General features: G+C 37.3%; 1 protein-coding gene across 2 annotated transcripts in view; it reads left to right on the forward strand.

Moving 5' to 3' along the window:
* LOC102567843 (hornerin-like) overlaps positions 1 to 17,678 on the forward strand; it is a 116,890-nt gene that overhangs the window by 43,517 nt on the left and 55,695 nt on the right. For both annotated transcript variants that reach the window (XM_019479113.2, XM_014599720.3), the window contains 11 exons: positions 1,420 to 1,460; positions 2,584 to 2,667; positions 5,927 to 6,122; positions 8,149 to 8,285; positions 8,601 to 8,692; positions 10,332 to 10,440; positions 11,346 to 11,378; positions 11,837 to 11,875; positions 12,828 to 12,872; positions 15,021 to 15,062; positions 15,442 to 15,483. In XM_019479113.2, the coding sequence (XP_019334658.1) occupies positions 5,927 to 6,122; positions 8,149 to 8,285; positions 8,601 to 8,692; positions 10,332 to 10,440; positions 11,346 to 11,378; positions 11,837 to 11,875; positions 12,828 to 12,872; positions 15,021 to 15,062; positions 15,442 to 15,483 (735 nt within the window). In that variant the 5' untranslated portion in view covers positions 1,420 to 1,460; positions 2,584 to 2,667. The remainder of the gene's footprint in view (positions 1 to 1,419; positions 1,461 to 2,583; positions 2,668 to 5,926; positions 6,123 to 8,148; positions 8,286 to 8,600; positions 8,693 to 10,331; positions 10,441 to 11,345; positions 11,379 to 11,836; positions 11,876 to 12,827; positions 12,873 to 15,020; positions 15,063 to 15,441; positions 15,484 to 17,678) is intronic.

Below are 17,678 nucleotides of genomic sequence, written 5' to 3' on the forward strand. Positions count from 1 at the left end.
TTGCATATCTTAAGTAGGGAAGCTGATTTTTTAAAAATTGGAATACATGCATGGAGGAGTAGAAGCATGGAGAGACTGTGAAATAGAGTGTTTGCCTGTTCTCTCTGGGAGAGCAAACAAGAAGGGGCAGAGTCCAGTCTTAACCCTGGCACAGATGTGACTGAATTGGCAGTTTGGAAAACAGTTTAGAAAACACAGAATTGTTTTATATATAAAAGCAAAGGTTTTTCTAAGGTCCCAGGTTTCTATATCTGTTACTAATGCAATCAATTATTTACCCATTTTGGTTGATACTTTGACTACTACCAATAGGACTGAACTTACAGTACATAGCACCACATAAATTAAATAAAAACATTGCACATGGTGCCGTACAGTACAGAGAAGAAGATAGGATCTCTGCTACAAGGGGCTTCCTATCTCACCATCATCTGACATGTGCATGGTTCATGATTAAATAATGTAAATATTGTACTATTCACATAATTAATTAAAGTCAGTTACCATGTCTTCCCTTTCGAATGGCCCCCAAGGAGGAAAAAATAACTTACCTTCAAGTATGAATAAATAACTGAGGTCTGGGGTCTCTGGGTCCAGGTCCACATGCTGGGTCCAGCCACAGACTAACCCTAGGCATCTTCCCAATCCAGCATGCTGTGCCGTGTCAGGTAGCTAAGCCAACGATGGACAGCATCAATTGTTGGGACTCCTCCACCTCCAGAGAGCTGCTCAGGAAGCAGCCACAATTACTGCTGCAACTGCCCCTGCCACCAAATCTCTGGATCCTCTGGAAGGGTCCTTCCTTGTTTTCATATCATTAGATTTTTTTCTGTCTTATTTTACCTCTAAACAGAAACACATTACATCTATTGCACTATATAAGAGCTAATGGGACACATCCTAAAGGTCTTAGTCAGGCGGCATCAGTGCAAATTTCATGCGAGTATAAGAAAAAAGGGATAGGTCATTTGCTGTAATTCACATCTGAATTTCCCTCAGCTGATTTGGAGAGAAATGCACATATTTTAAGTGAGAAAATACGGTAATTGAAAGAAAATGTAATTAATAAAAATACATCCAAAGCATGTTTTAAAAATGCTATTATAAAGAAGTTTTTGATGCGATTAAGATGCATTTCAATCAAGAATTTAGAGGGAGTTGTACACTGGGGAGCTGCTGAGAAGCCCAGAGTAAAGTTCTATCCCCATGCGGGATGGTTTGTTACACCTGGTATTCTGAAACTGATCCCATATGTGGGTGCTGCTGAATTAGTCCTGCTAGAGATTATCCCCAGAGCTCATAAAATACTTCTGATGGGAAATAGCTTTGCTTCAAGTCCAGGCTAGATAATGCTAAAGAGACATGCATTCTCCCAGTGTTCCCCAGAAAAGAACAGTCTGTTACCTTTCTTCTTTCCAGGTTTCACCCCAGCTTCAGTATTACATAATGTGCATACTGTGGTAAGTGTTTGTTGTGTTTGATTTACTTTTATATACAATGTATATGCAGCAAAGCTTGTTGACCCAGTGCTGCTGACTTCTTTGGTTATCAGACAATTGCTCATCATGCTGACCACTATTGGCCCGTTGTTTCTATGACCCTCTCCACCATCTTTTTGTCTGTATTCATCTGTTGGGTCTTGTCTTATACTAATATTGTAAGTTGTTTGGGTCTGGGCCCATCTTTTATACAATATATACCACAGTAGGATTCTGGTCCTGAACTGGGGCTCCTAAGTGCTACCACAATGTGAATAATAAATAAAATAATATGAGGAAAGGATTTTGTTAAATGGAAATACAAATAGACCTTTTCTCTATACTGACACATATCTCCTGGTACATAGCATGTAAGTCTATAGTGGACAATTTTTTATTAGAGTCCCAATTTACCATATTGGCAATATATTGCCCTTGTATATGTCTCACATCATAAAGGTATGGAAAACTGGAATTATTTTTTCAGTGGATCCAGTGTTGCAAACCAATCTCATTTAATTCTTGTAGGGTAAAAATGACATTTATGGATTTTGAAATTATATTTCGTAGCCTTTACTAGATTTGAAAGCTGCTTATTCCTTCCCTCAAAACATGCAGTTTTTCAAAAATTTGCCAAATGACACAAACCAACTTTCTTTGGCTCTTTGAGAATGGAAGCATGTAGGTATTTCCAACCATCACCATTATTTTAATGTTCTGAGATCCTTCCAGCTGTAATATTGGGGTGAAGAAGTAAAAAGGTAGAGCCAAAAGGCATGAAGTAACAGTTAAAAATATTTTTTCATGTTAACTCTTCATGAAATATTAAAAAGTTTTTTCGGTATGCCATGGCCCTATAGCATACATGTTGAACTATTACCCTTCAAAGTCCTACATGCCTCCGTAGCTGCAGTTTAAGGTCAGGGAAGGTATGATCCAGTTGTTAACAGTGTAAGTAGTTATTGCAACACCTGGATAAGAGAATTGCAATTTATGTCCTAATTTCCAAGGTGGAAATGCCAGTGTCACTGATTGGCTACTTTCCTTTCTCCACCCTGACTGTGATTGGTGGATCCTCCCATCTTATCTGTCTCATCTTGCCCAGACTGTTGCACTTCACAGTTCAACTGCTGAGCACTGACCACAGAGGGACCAGAGGTTGCTTGCGGATCAGGACTTGGCCAGTGAGGTGCGTTTCTGGGATTTTGGGGGGAAGATGCTCTTTGACCAGATGTTCTTTATTCTCAAAGGCTATGGAGTATGTTTATGGATAATCAACAGGATTTAGGAATTTAAAAGGAAAGGAGAAAGGTGCGTTTGAAAAGATGAGTCTGAAGGAGGAGACTGCCTGCTGAACTTAAGGGCTATAGAACTGAGCCCTAAATTGCAAGGACAGTAGGGCTTCTTGTGCTGTATTTCAGACTACTGGGAAATTATTATAATTTTAATTTTTTGTTTTGCTTTTCAAGTCTTTTTAACAACTTCTGTCTCTATTCATAAGTTTGCCAAATATCTTAGAGAGTGAAGTCATCAAATTGTCTTGAAGTTCATGAAATCTCAGAAGTGTATGCTGACCTGAAGTTATACTAAATTAACTGTGAAAGGAGGTTTTCAGGGCAAGATAATATTGTGAAGGGAACCATGTGGAACCTTAGAATTATAGAGTCATAGGGTGCATGCAGATGAGTGTTCACATGTGTTTTCCTAGGGACAAATAGCAGCGACACATAGTTGTGCCACTGCTGCTTGTCCCCAGGGAATGCCTGTGCACACACACTCTAGTGCGCTGCAAGTTGCCCTAGGTGGGGAAGGGGAGGCTAGGGCCAGTACCTGGGCTGACCCCAGCAGCCTTACCTGAGGTCCTGGGGGCTTCCCAGGGCTCCAGCAGCGGCGATTCGGGCATGCAGAGCTTTGCCAGCAGCCAGAGTGGGGCTCCGGCCAGCCAGGCTACGGTTCTGAGTGGCGCACACTGCTGCCACATGCGCTACCCTGCTATTTTCTGCCTCAGGTTTTTTTGACACCAGGATCTTCCAGGTTGAAAAAAAACCACCACATTGCAAATCAGCAGCATAGCAAATGCTTGCATGTGCCTCATGTGCAGTTTCCAGCACCACAGATGTGTCTGCAGCACTACGAACTGCACATTGTCACTCATTTGGATGTTCCCATAAGAGGTGAAAGCACCCTCAGAGTCATCTACTGTAACTCCCTGCAAAGATGCAGGATTCGCTATTCCTAAACCATGCCCAACTATTAAAGTGCATGCAGGCAGACAGGAGCGAATGTGTTCATTGTTGGATAAGAGAAGACTTCTGATTACAGGTGTGTATGATATATAAACTACTATAATGTAGCAGAACTGACTGCATGGAGCAGTGAGGACCTTACTTTTTTAATTAGATTCTTTATTTCACTAGAAAGTCTACCTGTATCCATGTGAAATATTTATTTTTAGGCGTATAGAAAATATATGTTTTTATGAAGGTAGCCATAGCTTTGATATCCTGATTGCATCAGACTCTCTTTTAGGATTCCTATTGGGACCTTTCTGCTCCTACCTCTAGTCCAGCCTTGGAATTTAATAAAATGCTAAGATGTTCCGCTGTTATTATTCATTTTTAAAGTCAGTTCTCTAAGGTGCCATGGCACAGCTTCATCTCCTGTCCAGAATAAAGGGACTTCTTTCAGATGTTCCCATCATTGATCTTCAAACTTTAACAAAGAGCTGATGCAAAAGGAAGATGGCATCAATCGTTTCTCCTGCTACCTTTGTACTTCCATCTCCCTAACAGAGGGGAAATGTGAGATTCAACATAGATTTTCCTTCAGGGCAGACCAAGGTATATCTAACTAAAGAACAACTCAACAACTCCAGAACAAAATTGTCAAGGTGGATTTTTTCTAGTGCCAGGTAAATTATTGCTATGGATGCTCTATAGATACAGAGTATCCAATTAGAAACAGAAACATTCCTCCCTGTGCCATGAGTCAGACAGAAGGATTTCAACAACATATAGGAGAGTGCATATTAACTCGCTGTTTATTACAGCTGTTGCAGTCATAACACCCACATACCATATTTAAATTTTAATTAGAGATAGACCAAGTCAAAACAGTCACAAGAAAGTGGCTTATCACACCCACCAAGCTGTTACCTGAGCACAACGCTTACAAGGATTCTATTTAAATAGCATTGCTCTGAGAGCTTTGGGAGGGACAGTATCTCTCTCTTCCTGATTGCTCACCACAGTTAATGAGTCTGACACCTTACAAATCCTCAGAAGCTTCTCCCTACTAGTGAATTATGATTCAGATCTTTCAACATAGAACTCACAGCCACCTGGTTTTCTTAACCACTGACATGGTGACTTGTTGATAAGGCATTTAGTTTCAGTTCAAAGTCAGACCTATATAGCCTTGTCTCTTGCATCATTCTTTTGGTATCTTTTTCCTCATAGATAGTTAAAAGGTAGTTTTGCTCACTAGTAAAAAATAGATATAGAGGTAGGTGAAAAAGAAAAAGGTACATCATGACCTCTGTTAAAAGTCTTGAAAAATTTCCTCTTGTGGTCTTATTATAGCCTTGCATGTCAACATGAGACAAGCCAGCGACAGACAGACATGAGAAATAGGAAGGGTTATTAAATAATTCTTGGAATTTCACAGTGAATCAGTACTATCACTTCACTGGGACATTGTTAAATATTCATAATGGTTGATGGGTTTTGCAAATGATGTAGTGGTGAAGTTTATATAAAGATGATTTGATTATGAGCAATCAAATCTGGTTTTAAATGCATGAGAACTTCTGGAATGTTCTTCTTCTTTGCAACAATATATCGTGGATGCTAACGCTAGGGGTGAATTATAGGAATATATTTTTCTTCCCTGACTGTCTCACTTAAGTTCTCTTTTAGTTTTAATTCCCTCATTGTTTTTACATAAACTAGCATACTAATAAAACAACTCAAACTGAGAGTTCACCAGAAGATTTAATGAAAGATTTCTCAGCAGTCCCTTGGAAGCAGTGGCATTGGGAAATACCACACGGGTCCTGGTTCTAGTAACAAGCCCAAGCAATGTTCTGAGGCCCAGGGGTTTATCGATTGGACCCATCTTGATTAAAGACAGAGCTGAACCAAACCTCTGGATCCAGTTATGTGGAGGTTTGGGTCACGTCCATTTCCAGACTTATGAAGCTATCAAATAACCATAGAGAACTGAGCATTCAACTAATGCCTCAATGCTTAGAAGGAAATATTAGCATACTTTACTGCAGTGTTGCATCAATTATAGGTATTTTATTGTTACAGTTTTTCTGCAGAAAATACAAAATCAAGCTTTGTAGACTTGTCTTGGTTTTTGCTCTGTGGGAGAAGAGCTACATGTCAACTATGATAGCCACTGACAGAGAAGTTGCTATAACCTATATGTTCCTTTCTCCACAGATGGGGCAATATTACCCTTGTGTGCTTCTATTCTGTGGGGTATTTTTACCAAATATCCTTGGTTTTCCACATGTGAACACTTCAATAGATTGTGATTCTATGTTACCACAGTATGAAGGTGAAGCACAAAAATCACCACCACCATACCTCATTACTACCTCTTTTGATAGCTATGACCCAGGAAATGAAATTGAAGGTAAACAACATGACATTTAAAAACTTTGTCTCCCTCTTGCAACATATTCCAGCTTCAGCAGAATTCCAGCTGACTTTCTCCTACAACATATTCTGAAGCAGATCCCTTTCCTTCTATTCCCACTTGCCTATACCTTGTCTCCTTCTGGGATGATGTTGTTTTTCTCAATCCCCCCCCCCCCCCCCCAACAAATATGACTGTGTCTCATTCCTCCTATATCTGTGATGAAAGCGAAGTCATGTGTCAAAGCTGGCCCACATGAAATATTTGTTCTTTGGTTTCATTTCATTTGTTGAATATTAGCTATGTGCCTGGCACTGAACAGAAAAAAGGTACTAACCTCAAGCAGTTTAAATTCTACCATCTCTCAGGGCAGTAAAATTTTCCTACAAAACTCAGCATATTAAAACTCAAATGGGTCTTTATGATGGGTTTTGACTTTAGCACAGAATTTCAGTCCAGGAGGAAGAAGAGCTACAGTGAACTTCCTATAAAATACTATTTTTTCCTTTAATGAAATCTGAAACTAACCTGTAGTCTCCTGAGTCCAGCAGAAAAACACCAACGATTGCAAGACTCACAAGACTCAAGAATTCACAGGACTTAAGTCTTTTTACATCCCTCCTTTCCCTAGTCTTAGTCTTGGCCCAGCCCCTATAGTGAGGGCTTAGAATTGGGTCCCCAGAAAGGGACTCTGCCCTTTATACCTAATGTAATTGGAGAAGAACAGGGGTAAGATTTATGCCCTCTGAAGCTACAAGGAACTCAAAACTCAAAATAATAGTAGTACCACTGGTCTGTGGGACCCTCTGCTTCTAAAGAAATCTTCCTCCTGAAGGCTTCTAAAATAATCCTATGACCCTTAGTTGCGCCAACCCCCAGTTTGTCATGTTACCACATTAAGACCATCAGTTTGTGTGGAGGGAAGTTACAATCTGTCCATTTTCCACTGTGCAACCCAAGCAACTCAAATGGAGCATTCTGCACAGAATAGCTTCTGTCCAGCTATGCACCTGGTGTATTTCTTGATTCCCAAGGGACCAGTTGGGAGTTGAGACGAGAGCACTTTCATGAGAAACAGCATATGGATGACAACATAGAAACAGAGGAATATATGGCCTTTTGTACCTGGAATCCATGGTGTTTTAATAAGGCTTGCTAATAGCTGCTCAAAGGTGACAGAAGTGCATGGATACTGAAAAGTGATTGTTAATTTTAAAGCAGTTCTAGGAACAAAATGACAAGCAGATTGTGAATGTTTGGAAGAATGTTTACAGCAAAATATGCAATGAAACTTTGCTGCTAGTAAAATCCCCTTCCTTTCTTATTTCTTTGGCCACACCCTTCCTGAATTCTTCCACTGACTCTCATTTCCACTGCCCCAAGCTTTGTGGGCTTGTCTTCAAGGCCTTAAAGAATTCTGTTCCTTGCTCCTCCTCTCTTCTTCTGTCCACCAACAGCATACCATTTATTACTTCTCCTGTAACTACTTTGCCATTCTCCTATACCATTCTTTTGCCTTCCTGAGCTGGCCTCAAAAGCCACTGCTCTTTCCTGACTCCTAAATTCAAATTCCTCCTGAAATCTGTCTTCTACCAGGCAGACCTAACAGAAAGAAGAAGCAGAAAAGTTTTCTTATCAGTACAACTTGTAAGGCTGCAAACACTTGGAGCAGATCAGATGAATAGAAAGCGTCCAATTGTACAGTCACTTTGGAGAAAAGAATAGAATTCTATTTTAAGGTTGTCTATAATCATCTGCTTTTTAATTACTTCACAAATATGTGTAGTAATGTGTCACATAAGTGCATATGCCTATGTTGCTTTGTTTCTTTTCTTCCTTGTCCTTCTCCCTGTAGCTAAGAAAAACTGTAATAAAAATGTGACATTTAAAAATAGTATAAAAGTGCATCGGGCATTACTGTACATGCAGATGGATGCTTTGAGGTTTGCGAAATGTATTAAATATTTTGTTTGCTTCCACAGTGTTTGAAACTTACATTTCTCCAAACATCTTTTCTCCCCAGTGACATTACATGGAAATGATAAGTCCGGTTTTCAAGGATTTCTTCTACAGGCTCGGGAAGTTGATGGAGGTGCTCCTGTTGGCACTTTTAAAATTACAGATCTGAACACGCAAGGCCTTAGTTGTAATAATGTTTCGGTACGTGCTTGTTCTTTCAGAGGAGTGATTTTAGCTTGGTTAACCTTTACATTTTTTACTGATACCAGTAAAAAAGCAAGCATTTTTCTATGCTGAAGTGATAAAGTAACAATATCTATCAAAATAAATGTACTCTTTTCCTTAACCAATACATGTCTTCTGATTGAGTCAAATCCAGAGTTTTGAATTTTGTCACGCAGTATCACATAACACACGCAAATGCAAGGATGTTGTAGCCAAATTCCTTTGTTTATAGAAATAAATATATACAAGTCAAAATACTTTCAATTTTAATGTGAATTTTTTGTATTACAGAATTCAGCAGTAAGTCATATAAACTCAGATGTGAAGAACAAAGTTACAACAATTTGGGTTGCCCCTTCCAAAGCTAAGGATGTTCGCTTTAGGTATGTCTGATTTTTCTTTTCTATTTTATATTCATGGGACTTTTTAATACAGTTCCATTGACCTTTAAGACTTATATGACTAATATAAGCTCTCACGCATGCACATGCTCGCTCTCGCATTTATATGAGATATAGCTATATATCTCATATATGTATGTATATCATATTGATACAATCATAATCTGTTGCAGGCTATGAAAGAAAAAAAATCCATGGGCAGCACACTACCTACCCAGATAGATACATAATAATAAATAATGTTACCACTGTGTTGTTTTTCTCTCATAGTTTGCTATAGATTACCACTGTATCTATATCTATTGATCTATATGAGAGAGTACACACAATCGTACACATGAGAGACAGAATATAAAATAGGCATATAAGACTGAAAAATCAATGGAACCATACTGAAATGTCCCATGATTATACCATTGTATCAATATGATAAAGCAATTAAAATTTTAATTTAACTCTATGCAAAATGAGTGTTGTATATCAGTTCCAGTCATGCAGCTTTTTACTTACACAAGTAGTCCCACTAAATCAATAGGACTGCTAGTGAACCTTTGCTCATAAACCAGCTTTTACACTTTAAGGCCCTATTCCTTATGAATATAAGCAACTATGCACATGTAAGTATTCTTGTGCATTAGTGAAGCCTTTTGGTTAACTGCAGTGGGCTTTGGCTCTGCTCCTAACACTAGAATGAAAATTATTACAGTTTAGTTATTTTTATCTCGAGCATGGGAAAATAAATTGAAATGGAAATCCTTGAAGACTAATTTTAAACATCACTTTACATCTTATAGGCTGGTACAAAAGATGCACCAAAGTTTGTGCTGTTGTTTGGTATAATTTTAAAAACCTTTGATTGACAAACAAAACCCCAGCATCTCAGTTCTCTATATATGTGTCAAGAACTGGTCAGCAGTAATTTGAAATAGCTGAGATATTAAATTTTTTAAATCAGAAGAGCCACCTAAACTTTAACTCCCTTAAGTCCTTACACATACAGGAAGGGCAAAAATACACAGGTGGGTTGTACAGTATAGTAGTGCAGGTCAGACAAACTTGGTTGGGATGAGTCGGACAGAAATGATCCCGCCTTGAGCAGGGAGTTGGTTGGACTACCAGTAGATGACCTCCTGAGGTTTCTTCTAAACCTGTTTTTCTATGAATCTGTGATTAGCTCCTCTACAAGCTTCCATAAAATCCATTTCCTCAGTCATGAAGTGATTCCCCATGAATGAGGAGAATTAGTTAAGTCACCTCCAAACATGATGGCTATTTGAGCAGATAGACCACAGGAGTCAATGTTTCTTCAAGCAGCTATCCTTCTGCTTCTTCTAAATGTCTATGTGGTTGAACTTTCAAATGATGTTAGAAGTTGCAATAGAAATCATAGAATAAAAGTGTTACCAAAAATAATGTAATCTTCAAGCCTTATTCTGACATCTTTTCCTGAAAGCTGCTGTATGATTCCTATTTATACAAAGAATCTTACATTTTCAAACAGCCAAAACTGAATCCTATTTTCTTTGTTTAGAGATAATTTTATGAGTTTGTCCCTTATATGATAAGCTGAAATATATATTGCTAAATAGGTTAAATCATACTGTTTTTATTCTCTTTTCAGTGCAACTTTTGTAAAAGACCTTCAAAATTTTTGGACTGGAGTAGAGAGCAAAACTCTTACTCCAAGGAATTCAGAGTCCCAGAATGTCACAAGAAGAAGTAAGAAGAAGGTATGTTTTAAGCATATCATGTTCTGAATATTAGATATGAATGTGGTAAGTTAAATTATAATATGAGACTAGTCCCCATCTGAGGTCTTTTGGTTAGACACTTATCAACTGAGCAAGATGAAATCAATGAATGTTTTGGAAAATTTGACCCTATCTACTCAATCCTCATAATAATTGGAGGAATTTTGTATGATAAATACTAATATCCCATCCAACAGATGAGAAAAATGAGATTCAGAGGGTCTAATCATCCTAACCAATGCACAGGATATAAGGTATAGTAGAGAGAGCAAATTTCAGTTAGGTGATCAAAGAGGCATAAAGCACATATAATCTTTGTCCTCCACTGCTACCCAGCCCATCAGGCTCAAGTGATGTTTTCAGGAATTAATATATTAGTACTAGCCAATTGCCTTGCCTCCCCCAACCTCCTTCTAGTCCCCAGCATGGCTTCGGAATCATGGCAGCACTTCCCCACACTTGGAGCACTCTGATTGGCTGTTTCTGTCAGCCAATCAGAGTGTGAATAAAGCGCTATGGACAAACAGACAGGCAGACTTATGCTTTTATAGTATTAGAATGATGGAAATAATAGGTATTATCTTTTATTTTCAAAGAGCTCCTCTTATAGTACATAAGGAGTACCCATTATAGTACATATAGGCCACAGTACAGGCAGGTAAAATGAGAAAAGAAAAAAAAAGAGGACTGATATTGTAAATCAGTGTTGCTCCGCTGAATTCAATGGAGCTATGCTAATTTGCATCAGATAATGATCTAACCAAGAATTAACATCTTTCTCTGGTCCCTTGCTTCACCAAATAAACGTGGGTTTCTTCCTAAAAAATGATAGTGTTGAAATATAATCTTTAAGAAGACAATAACTAGTTTCTTCTTTTTCACAGTCCTCAAACACTGTGATAGTGGCATGTAAACAGGTGAGAACTGTTTTTCTACAATTTCCTAAAGTGCCTTTTAGTGTCTGAAAACTTTTTAAAAAACTGTACTTGATTTATTATTTTTGTTGTGGAAACATTTCAAGGAAAATCACACCCTGAGTATAAACGGTATGGGTATTTTTATCAATGTTGTTTGGTTTTTAATGTAGACTGCCCGCCCCAGTTGTCCAATCATCTCAAGTTTTTTAGAATCATCCTTTCCCTTAACTCCTCATAAATTGTAGTCCAGTCATTCTGGAGCCACAGTCGGGCTTTAATTTAAACTCTTTCACTAGAAAGAGGTCATGCCCTCAGCTTTGTGCTCAAAACTAAGTACATCAGGATTGAGATACCTTAAAAGCTCTTCAGTCAGATCATTATTAAGCACAAAGTGTTGGAACAAGCACAGACTGGTTTGGTGTTTCCACAAGTCTTTTAATTGTATTTCTTTTTAACAGACTGGAGGGACTTACTCAAGCAGTGGTAAATGTATTCCGGTAAGCATACTTCCTTCAGAGCTCATTGATTCATTGCTTCCTATTCACAAATGTCAAAAAAATCATTCACAATTTTGAGTGTTATATCAAAAACATCCTGTATTGCATGCTTTATCCAGATTATTGTTCAGTTTATTCTTTCTACTTAGTAATTTACCTTGAAGTAAACAAAATTCATAAACTTCTTGGCTGGCTATTTGTCCTTGCTGTTGGTATACAATAGAGGTGTTCCTGTGTTAGGTTAGGTAACCTAAACTAACTTTCTGCTGTTAACTTACTTTCTCTGCCTTCATTTTCCAACCATAATGATTCCTTCACTACTTTTAATTCAACCAGGATCACTTTTTCTAAAATGCTCTGAATTCTTCCTTATATAGTAGTATACAATGATGTCTATATAAAACTAAATAAAATATTTGAATTTTATTAAGAAATTATCTGTTCCATCTTCATGAAAAAGTTTTCTCTTCCTTTTTCTGCCCCAGTAGCCATGCTATACTCTTCATATTTTCCAATGTTTGCATAATTGTATCACTAAGTAGCCATATACAGTAACTTTGAGGGGTGCTTAGTCTGGCACTCATAAGAATTTACAAGCTCAGTCTTGCTCCTAAATGCTGGTTATTAATATATGAGGCTGAATCCTCACCCAGTGTAAGGTGGCATAGCTCTATTGAGGTCAGTAGAGTTATGCTAATTTACACCAGTTTGTACTGTCTACATTGTGTGTTTTTTAAAATCTCTGTCACAAGCTTTTTAATAGTGTAGGTTGTGGAATGAAATAACCCCTCCCCCAAATTTCCTTAATTGGGGAAAGAGACTCCCCTTAATAGGCTCCGTCTTCCCTCTTGTATCCTTCCATTCAGCCAAGTAGGGCTCTTTTCCTGAAACAATTAGTTATATAAAACTAGTACTCTAAAAAATAACCAGTTGGTTCGTCCCTTGTTTTTAGGGTGGATCTTCTGGCTCCTCTTCAAGTAGTAGCTCAGGCAGCCAGGTAAGTGCCATAACTGCCCTTTAGTTGTAATTATGCTCCAGGAAAACTAGTTAAAGGGTTTTTAAGTACCCAAAATTATAGAGGAAGAGTTATACCAACTTTAGTGAAACAATATGTCTCTGCCAATAAGTCCAGGAATACCATAGACTTACTGACTCATGGATGCCTGGCAATAGTAACCATACTGGATCTAAAACTTAACACTTTACTGCATACCCCATCCATACAATTAAAGTGAACTTTGCCACCTTAGTTTTTTTAATCAAGCATTATGCTGACTCTTTCACAATGCTTTCTATTTGTGCTTTTCATGATATCTGGAATTATTAAAATTTAAATAATACTAAATATCTAACTAAACATCATGACTATTCTGGTTGCTTTTATATTGCATTCAACATGGACCATAAAAATAGAAGTTTCACAAGTGTTTCTAATCATTTTCACTTCTTTTCTATCATTTGCAAAACTCTGAAATTCACATAATACAATAATATTTCCAACATTATCCCCAGTGCACTAAATGTAGATTACTTTTATAATTTATTTCATTGCCTCTTCCTATTGGCCTTTTTAAACTGTCATCATAGTTGTATCTGAGTTATTAATCAATTTCTACCTCTAAATAATTTATACGTTCGTGTGGGTTTTTGGTTTTGACACAATAACATTTGCTTTTAATTTCCTTACTAAATGAAGATAGCCTTTTTATATTTCTAGGGTCAAATACTTCTCTTTTATTTATATTGGCTTCAACTGAGTTAAATTAAAGATAAACTTAATGTATTTATTATTGTTATTTGAGAGCAGTTTTCACTTCTTATACTTCATTCCTGTTACTTCCAGTTTGCCCTTTAAAAAATAAACTTTATATTTATATTTGTATTTACATTTATATTTGTGTTTATATTTTGTTTTTATGCCTTCTTCTGAACAGGCATTTCTAGAACACCACCATTATATAGAAAATACTGATTTTCTTAATTTTCAGTTCCAAGCAATAATGTTTCTATTTTACCTCTCTTTTTACCACACGTATAAACTGAAGTTTGGGTTAACAGTAGCATGGCTTGTGCATGAACGTTTTCCCTGGATTTTGACACAAAGAAATCTTACTAGCTCACAAAGATACATAAAGAAATTAAAATGCTACAACCCTTTTTTCTTCCTTTGCCCAAGAAAACATGCTCTCTTGCTCTTCATCCTCTCTCATCTCCAGTCCTTTGCAGTATGCATAGCCATCTAAGTTGCATGTGAAAAGATTGCTTTTATCTTGATTTTTCTCTTCTCTTGACATTTCTAGGAAATCTAATTATCTTAATCTTGATTCCTGGACTAGGGGCAGAAATTACACATAAGCTGGTATAAATGATTGGAAACCAGTTCAAATCTGTAACACAACGGAAGTTTGATGCACATAAACTGCTTTCAAAATGGCCAAAACCAGTTTAAGATAAACCTGGATGGATGTAGTATCAGCCTTAACTGATTTAGGTTAAATTGGTTTATTGAACTTCTGTTCCAGATCCCCTTCAGATTCAAATTAACTCATAGTCCCCCAGCATCCTGGAATGCTTTGCATCTCCCCAGTAAACCCCTCCTTGTGTGGTGGGCAGGCTAGTCTTACCCCAATCTGCTCCAGACAAGCAGGGAGACGTACTGTAGTGGCCCCCCAGCTCTTGGTCTGGGCCACTATGCATGCGGCTGCAGTTCTGGAATCAAAAGTGAATGTCGGTTCACTTGCCTGAAGGGAGACTGTACAATTTCTATAACTATTTGGGTATCTTACCCTTCATAAGACTTCCTCTAGGTGATGCTTCCTCATGTTACTAGCATAGGTCACTATTACAAAACATGAGCTATTTTCCATTTTCAACCAAATTGTTTCCCCAGTAAAATTATACCTTCTATGTTGTGAGCTTAAAGTGTCACTTACATATTTATAGTTTATTTTTATTTTAAAAGATTCCCTTCAGACTCGAATTGAAGGAGGTGAATTGTTTCAGTGCTATAGGGCAAGAGAATCAAGAAGCACAGTGGAATGCAGAACCTTGTCTTGTCATTCACCCCTACAAAGATGTTTGTAATAGTAGCTAAGCTTAGAAATTCCTTTTACAAAGAAATAATTTATTTTTTATTTCTTTACAGACTATATATATTTCCTCACAGAGCAGTGGTAGTCATCCCCAAGTAAGTATTCTTTCTTCAAGGTGCTTAAATGTTTTCCCCTCCCACCATGCAACTTTGAGTTGCTGATCAAGTAGAAGATTAGTTCCCTACTTTTGTTGTAAGGTGTTTCTCAAAGGGCTACATCACCAAAGATGAAATTATACTGAAACAGAAGGAAGACTAATGTCTTCCTACAGAGATGGAATTGTCCCACCCAATCATATCACACATATGTACCACAGACATGAAAATGTCCATACATAATTTCCCCAATCTATGTATATACATCTTGCCAGTTAGATAGTGGTTTAGATTGTGAGTCCTGTAAAAGGCAGATGTCTTTTCTTGTGTTTTACCAACCAGTTTTACATGACAATAATTGATTTATTTTTTCCTTTAGGGTGGAGTAGTTTATCCAGTAAGAGGAAGTGGATGTGGTCCAGTAAGCACTTTTCATATCTTTATATAGTTTAGTCCCAGGGTAAATCTTTTAATTCTGATGTTTGTCACTAATGCAATTGGTTGGTAATGTAGCAGCTATTCTTCTATAGCAAATCATACAAATAGAAATAGAGTAGTCTCAGCAAGATAGACAGCAGGAATGTAGCACAGTTAATTCCTAGAAATGTTGATAAACCCTGGCTTGGATTATACCAGTCTGTGTGCTCTGATTCCCTACTGCCTTCAGTATTCAGCTTCCATATCTCTATAACAAGTATGGCCACTTCAGTTTTCATTCCTTGCTGTAAAAGAGACACAGCTGAGTTAAAATCTTAGAAAGATAAATTCAGTTAACTAGAACTTTAGGGTATAGTCCTACAAAGTGCAGTAGAGCTGCCCAAAATGTTTTAGGTGAAAAGCTTTCAGCAAAAGTCAATTCAATTTGATTAAAACATTTAGGGAATTCAAGTCAATTGTGACTTAACTTCTTGGGGTGGGAGAAGGAGAAATAGGGGCGAGTAGTCCAAAAAAGCCAACTTTTCATTTTTGACATTTTCAAAACAATTTTTTTTTTCATTTCAAAATCTATTTCAGTTTTATTTTTTTTAAATCAAGAAAAGACTTCAAAATTAAACAAAGCTTTTCATATCAAGTTGAAAGAAATGTTTTACTCAACCTAATTTGTTTTGTTTTGTCAGTTTATCCACCAAAAAAATTAAAAAAAACCCTTTTATTTGGATTAACTGCAGCTGACCTTTTCTCCAGTGCTGCAAGCAAACCAAAGTATCAGTTATTCCTATAGTTCTAGTGCTGACTAACCTGTTTCCACTTCAGTTTGGGAGTTACTGGGAAAGCTTAGCACCACAACAGTGAGCCTGGGAAATATGGGAACATCTGAAACATTCATTTGCTCAATATTTGGAATAAGTACAATTCATTTCTATGCACATTTTGGGTTAAGTGGAGAAAAAATAAAATTAGTTATCAAAATTTACCTTTGTTTTGAAAGAAGATTGTGACTTTCATCATTAATAACACACAAGGTTATGGGCTCTAAAATACAAGTCACTTATCATTAATGCACAATGAATCTTAATGTTTTCATTCACTTAAATATTGACAGTAGAGATCAATTAAATTTCCATTTCTGTTCAGTTTCTACTTTGATCTGTATACCTTAGCAGATGATCATGATGTTTGCACTGCAAGTTTTCTGAAAATTAACTTCAATAAGAACATAAGAAGTGCCATGCTGGGTCAGACCAATGGTCCATCTAGCTCAGTAGCCTGTCTCTGACAGTGGCAGAAGTGGGTGCTAGAAGGAGAACATTGAATTGGATAGATCTAGAGTGATCTGTCTCTATCCATTATCCTCCCTGGCATCTGCCATTATTGGTTTAGAGATGCCAGTGGAAAAATCTCCAACCATTCTGTTCAACAACTATTAGTAGACCTATCATCCATGAATTTGTCTAGTCCCTTTTTTAACCTAGCTATTCTGTGTGCCTCCACCACCTCCTCTGGCAATGAATTCCACAAGTTAATAATGTGTTGTGTAAAAAAATACTTTCCCTTGTTACTTTTTAACCTGTCTCCTACTAATTTCAGGAGGTGTCCCTATTCTGGGACTTGGTGAACAATAGTTCCCTGTTCACCTGGTCCACACCATTCATGATTTTATAGACCTCGATCATATCCCCCTTAGCCTTCTCCTTTACAAACTGAAGAGTCTTGACATTTTTAGTCTCCTGATATGGCAACTGCTCCATACCACTGATCATTTTGGTTGCCTTTCTCTGTACCTTTTCTGATTCTGCTACATCGTCTTTGAAATATAGAAACCAGAACTGCCTACAGTTAAAAATGAGGGCACACCATAGCTTTGTATAATGGCATGATGGATGTTCTCCATTTTATTTTCTGTATTCTTCTTAATGATGCCCAACATTTGATTGATTTTTTTGTTTGCTGCTGTGCATTGAGCTGACATCTTTAGAAAGCTATGTACACTGACTCCAAGGTCTCTTTCCTGAGTCATAACAGCTGGTTCAGAACCCAGCATAGTGTATGTATAGCTGAGGTTATTTTTCCGCAGGCACATTACTTTTCATTTGTCAACACTGAAGTTCTTCTACAATTTTTTTTGCCCATTCACTTATAAATTCTATCAGAAATAAATCTGTCAGAAATATTTCT

This window comes from Alligator mississippiensis, chromosome 5 (genome assembly GCF_030867095.1).
Source record: "Alligator mississippiensis isolate rAllMis1 chromosome 5, rAllMis1, whole genome shotgun sequence".
Lineage (NCBI taxonomy): Eukaryota > Metazoa > Chordata > Crocodylia > Alligatoridae > Alligator > Alligator mississippiensis.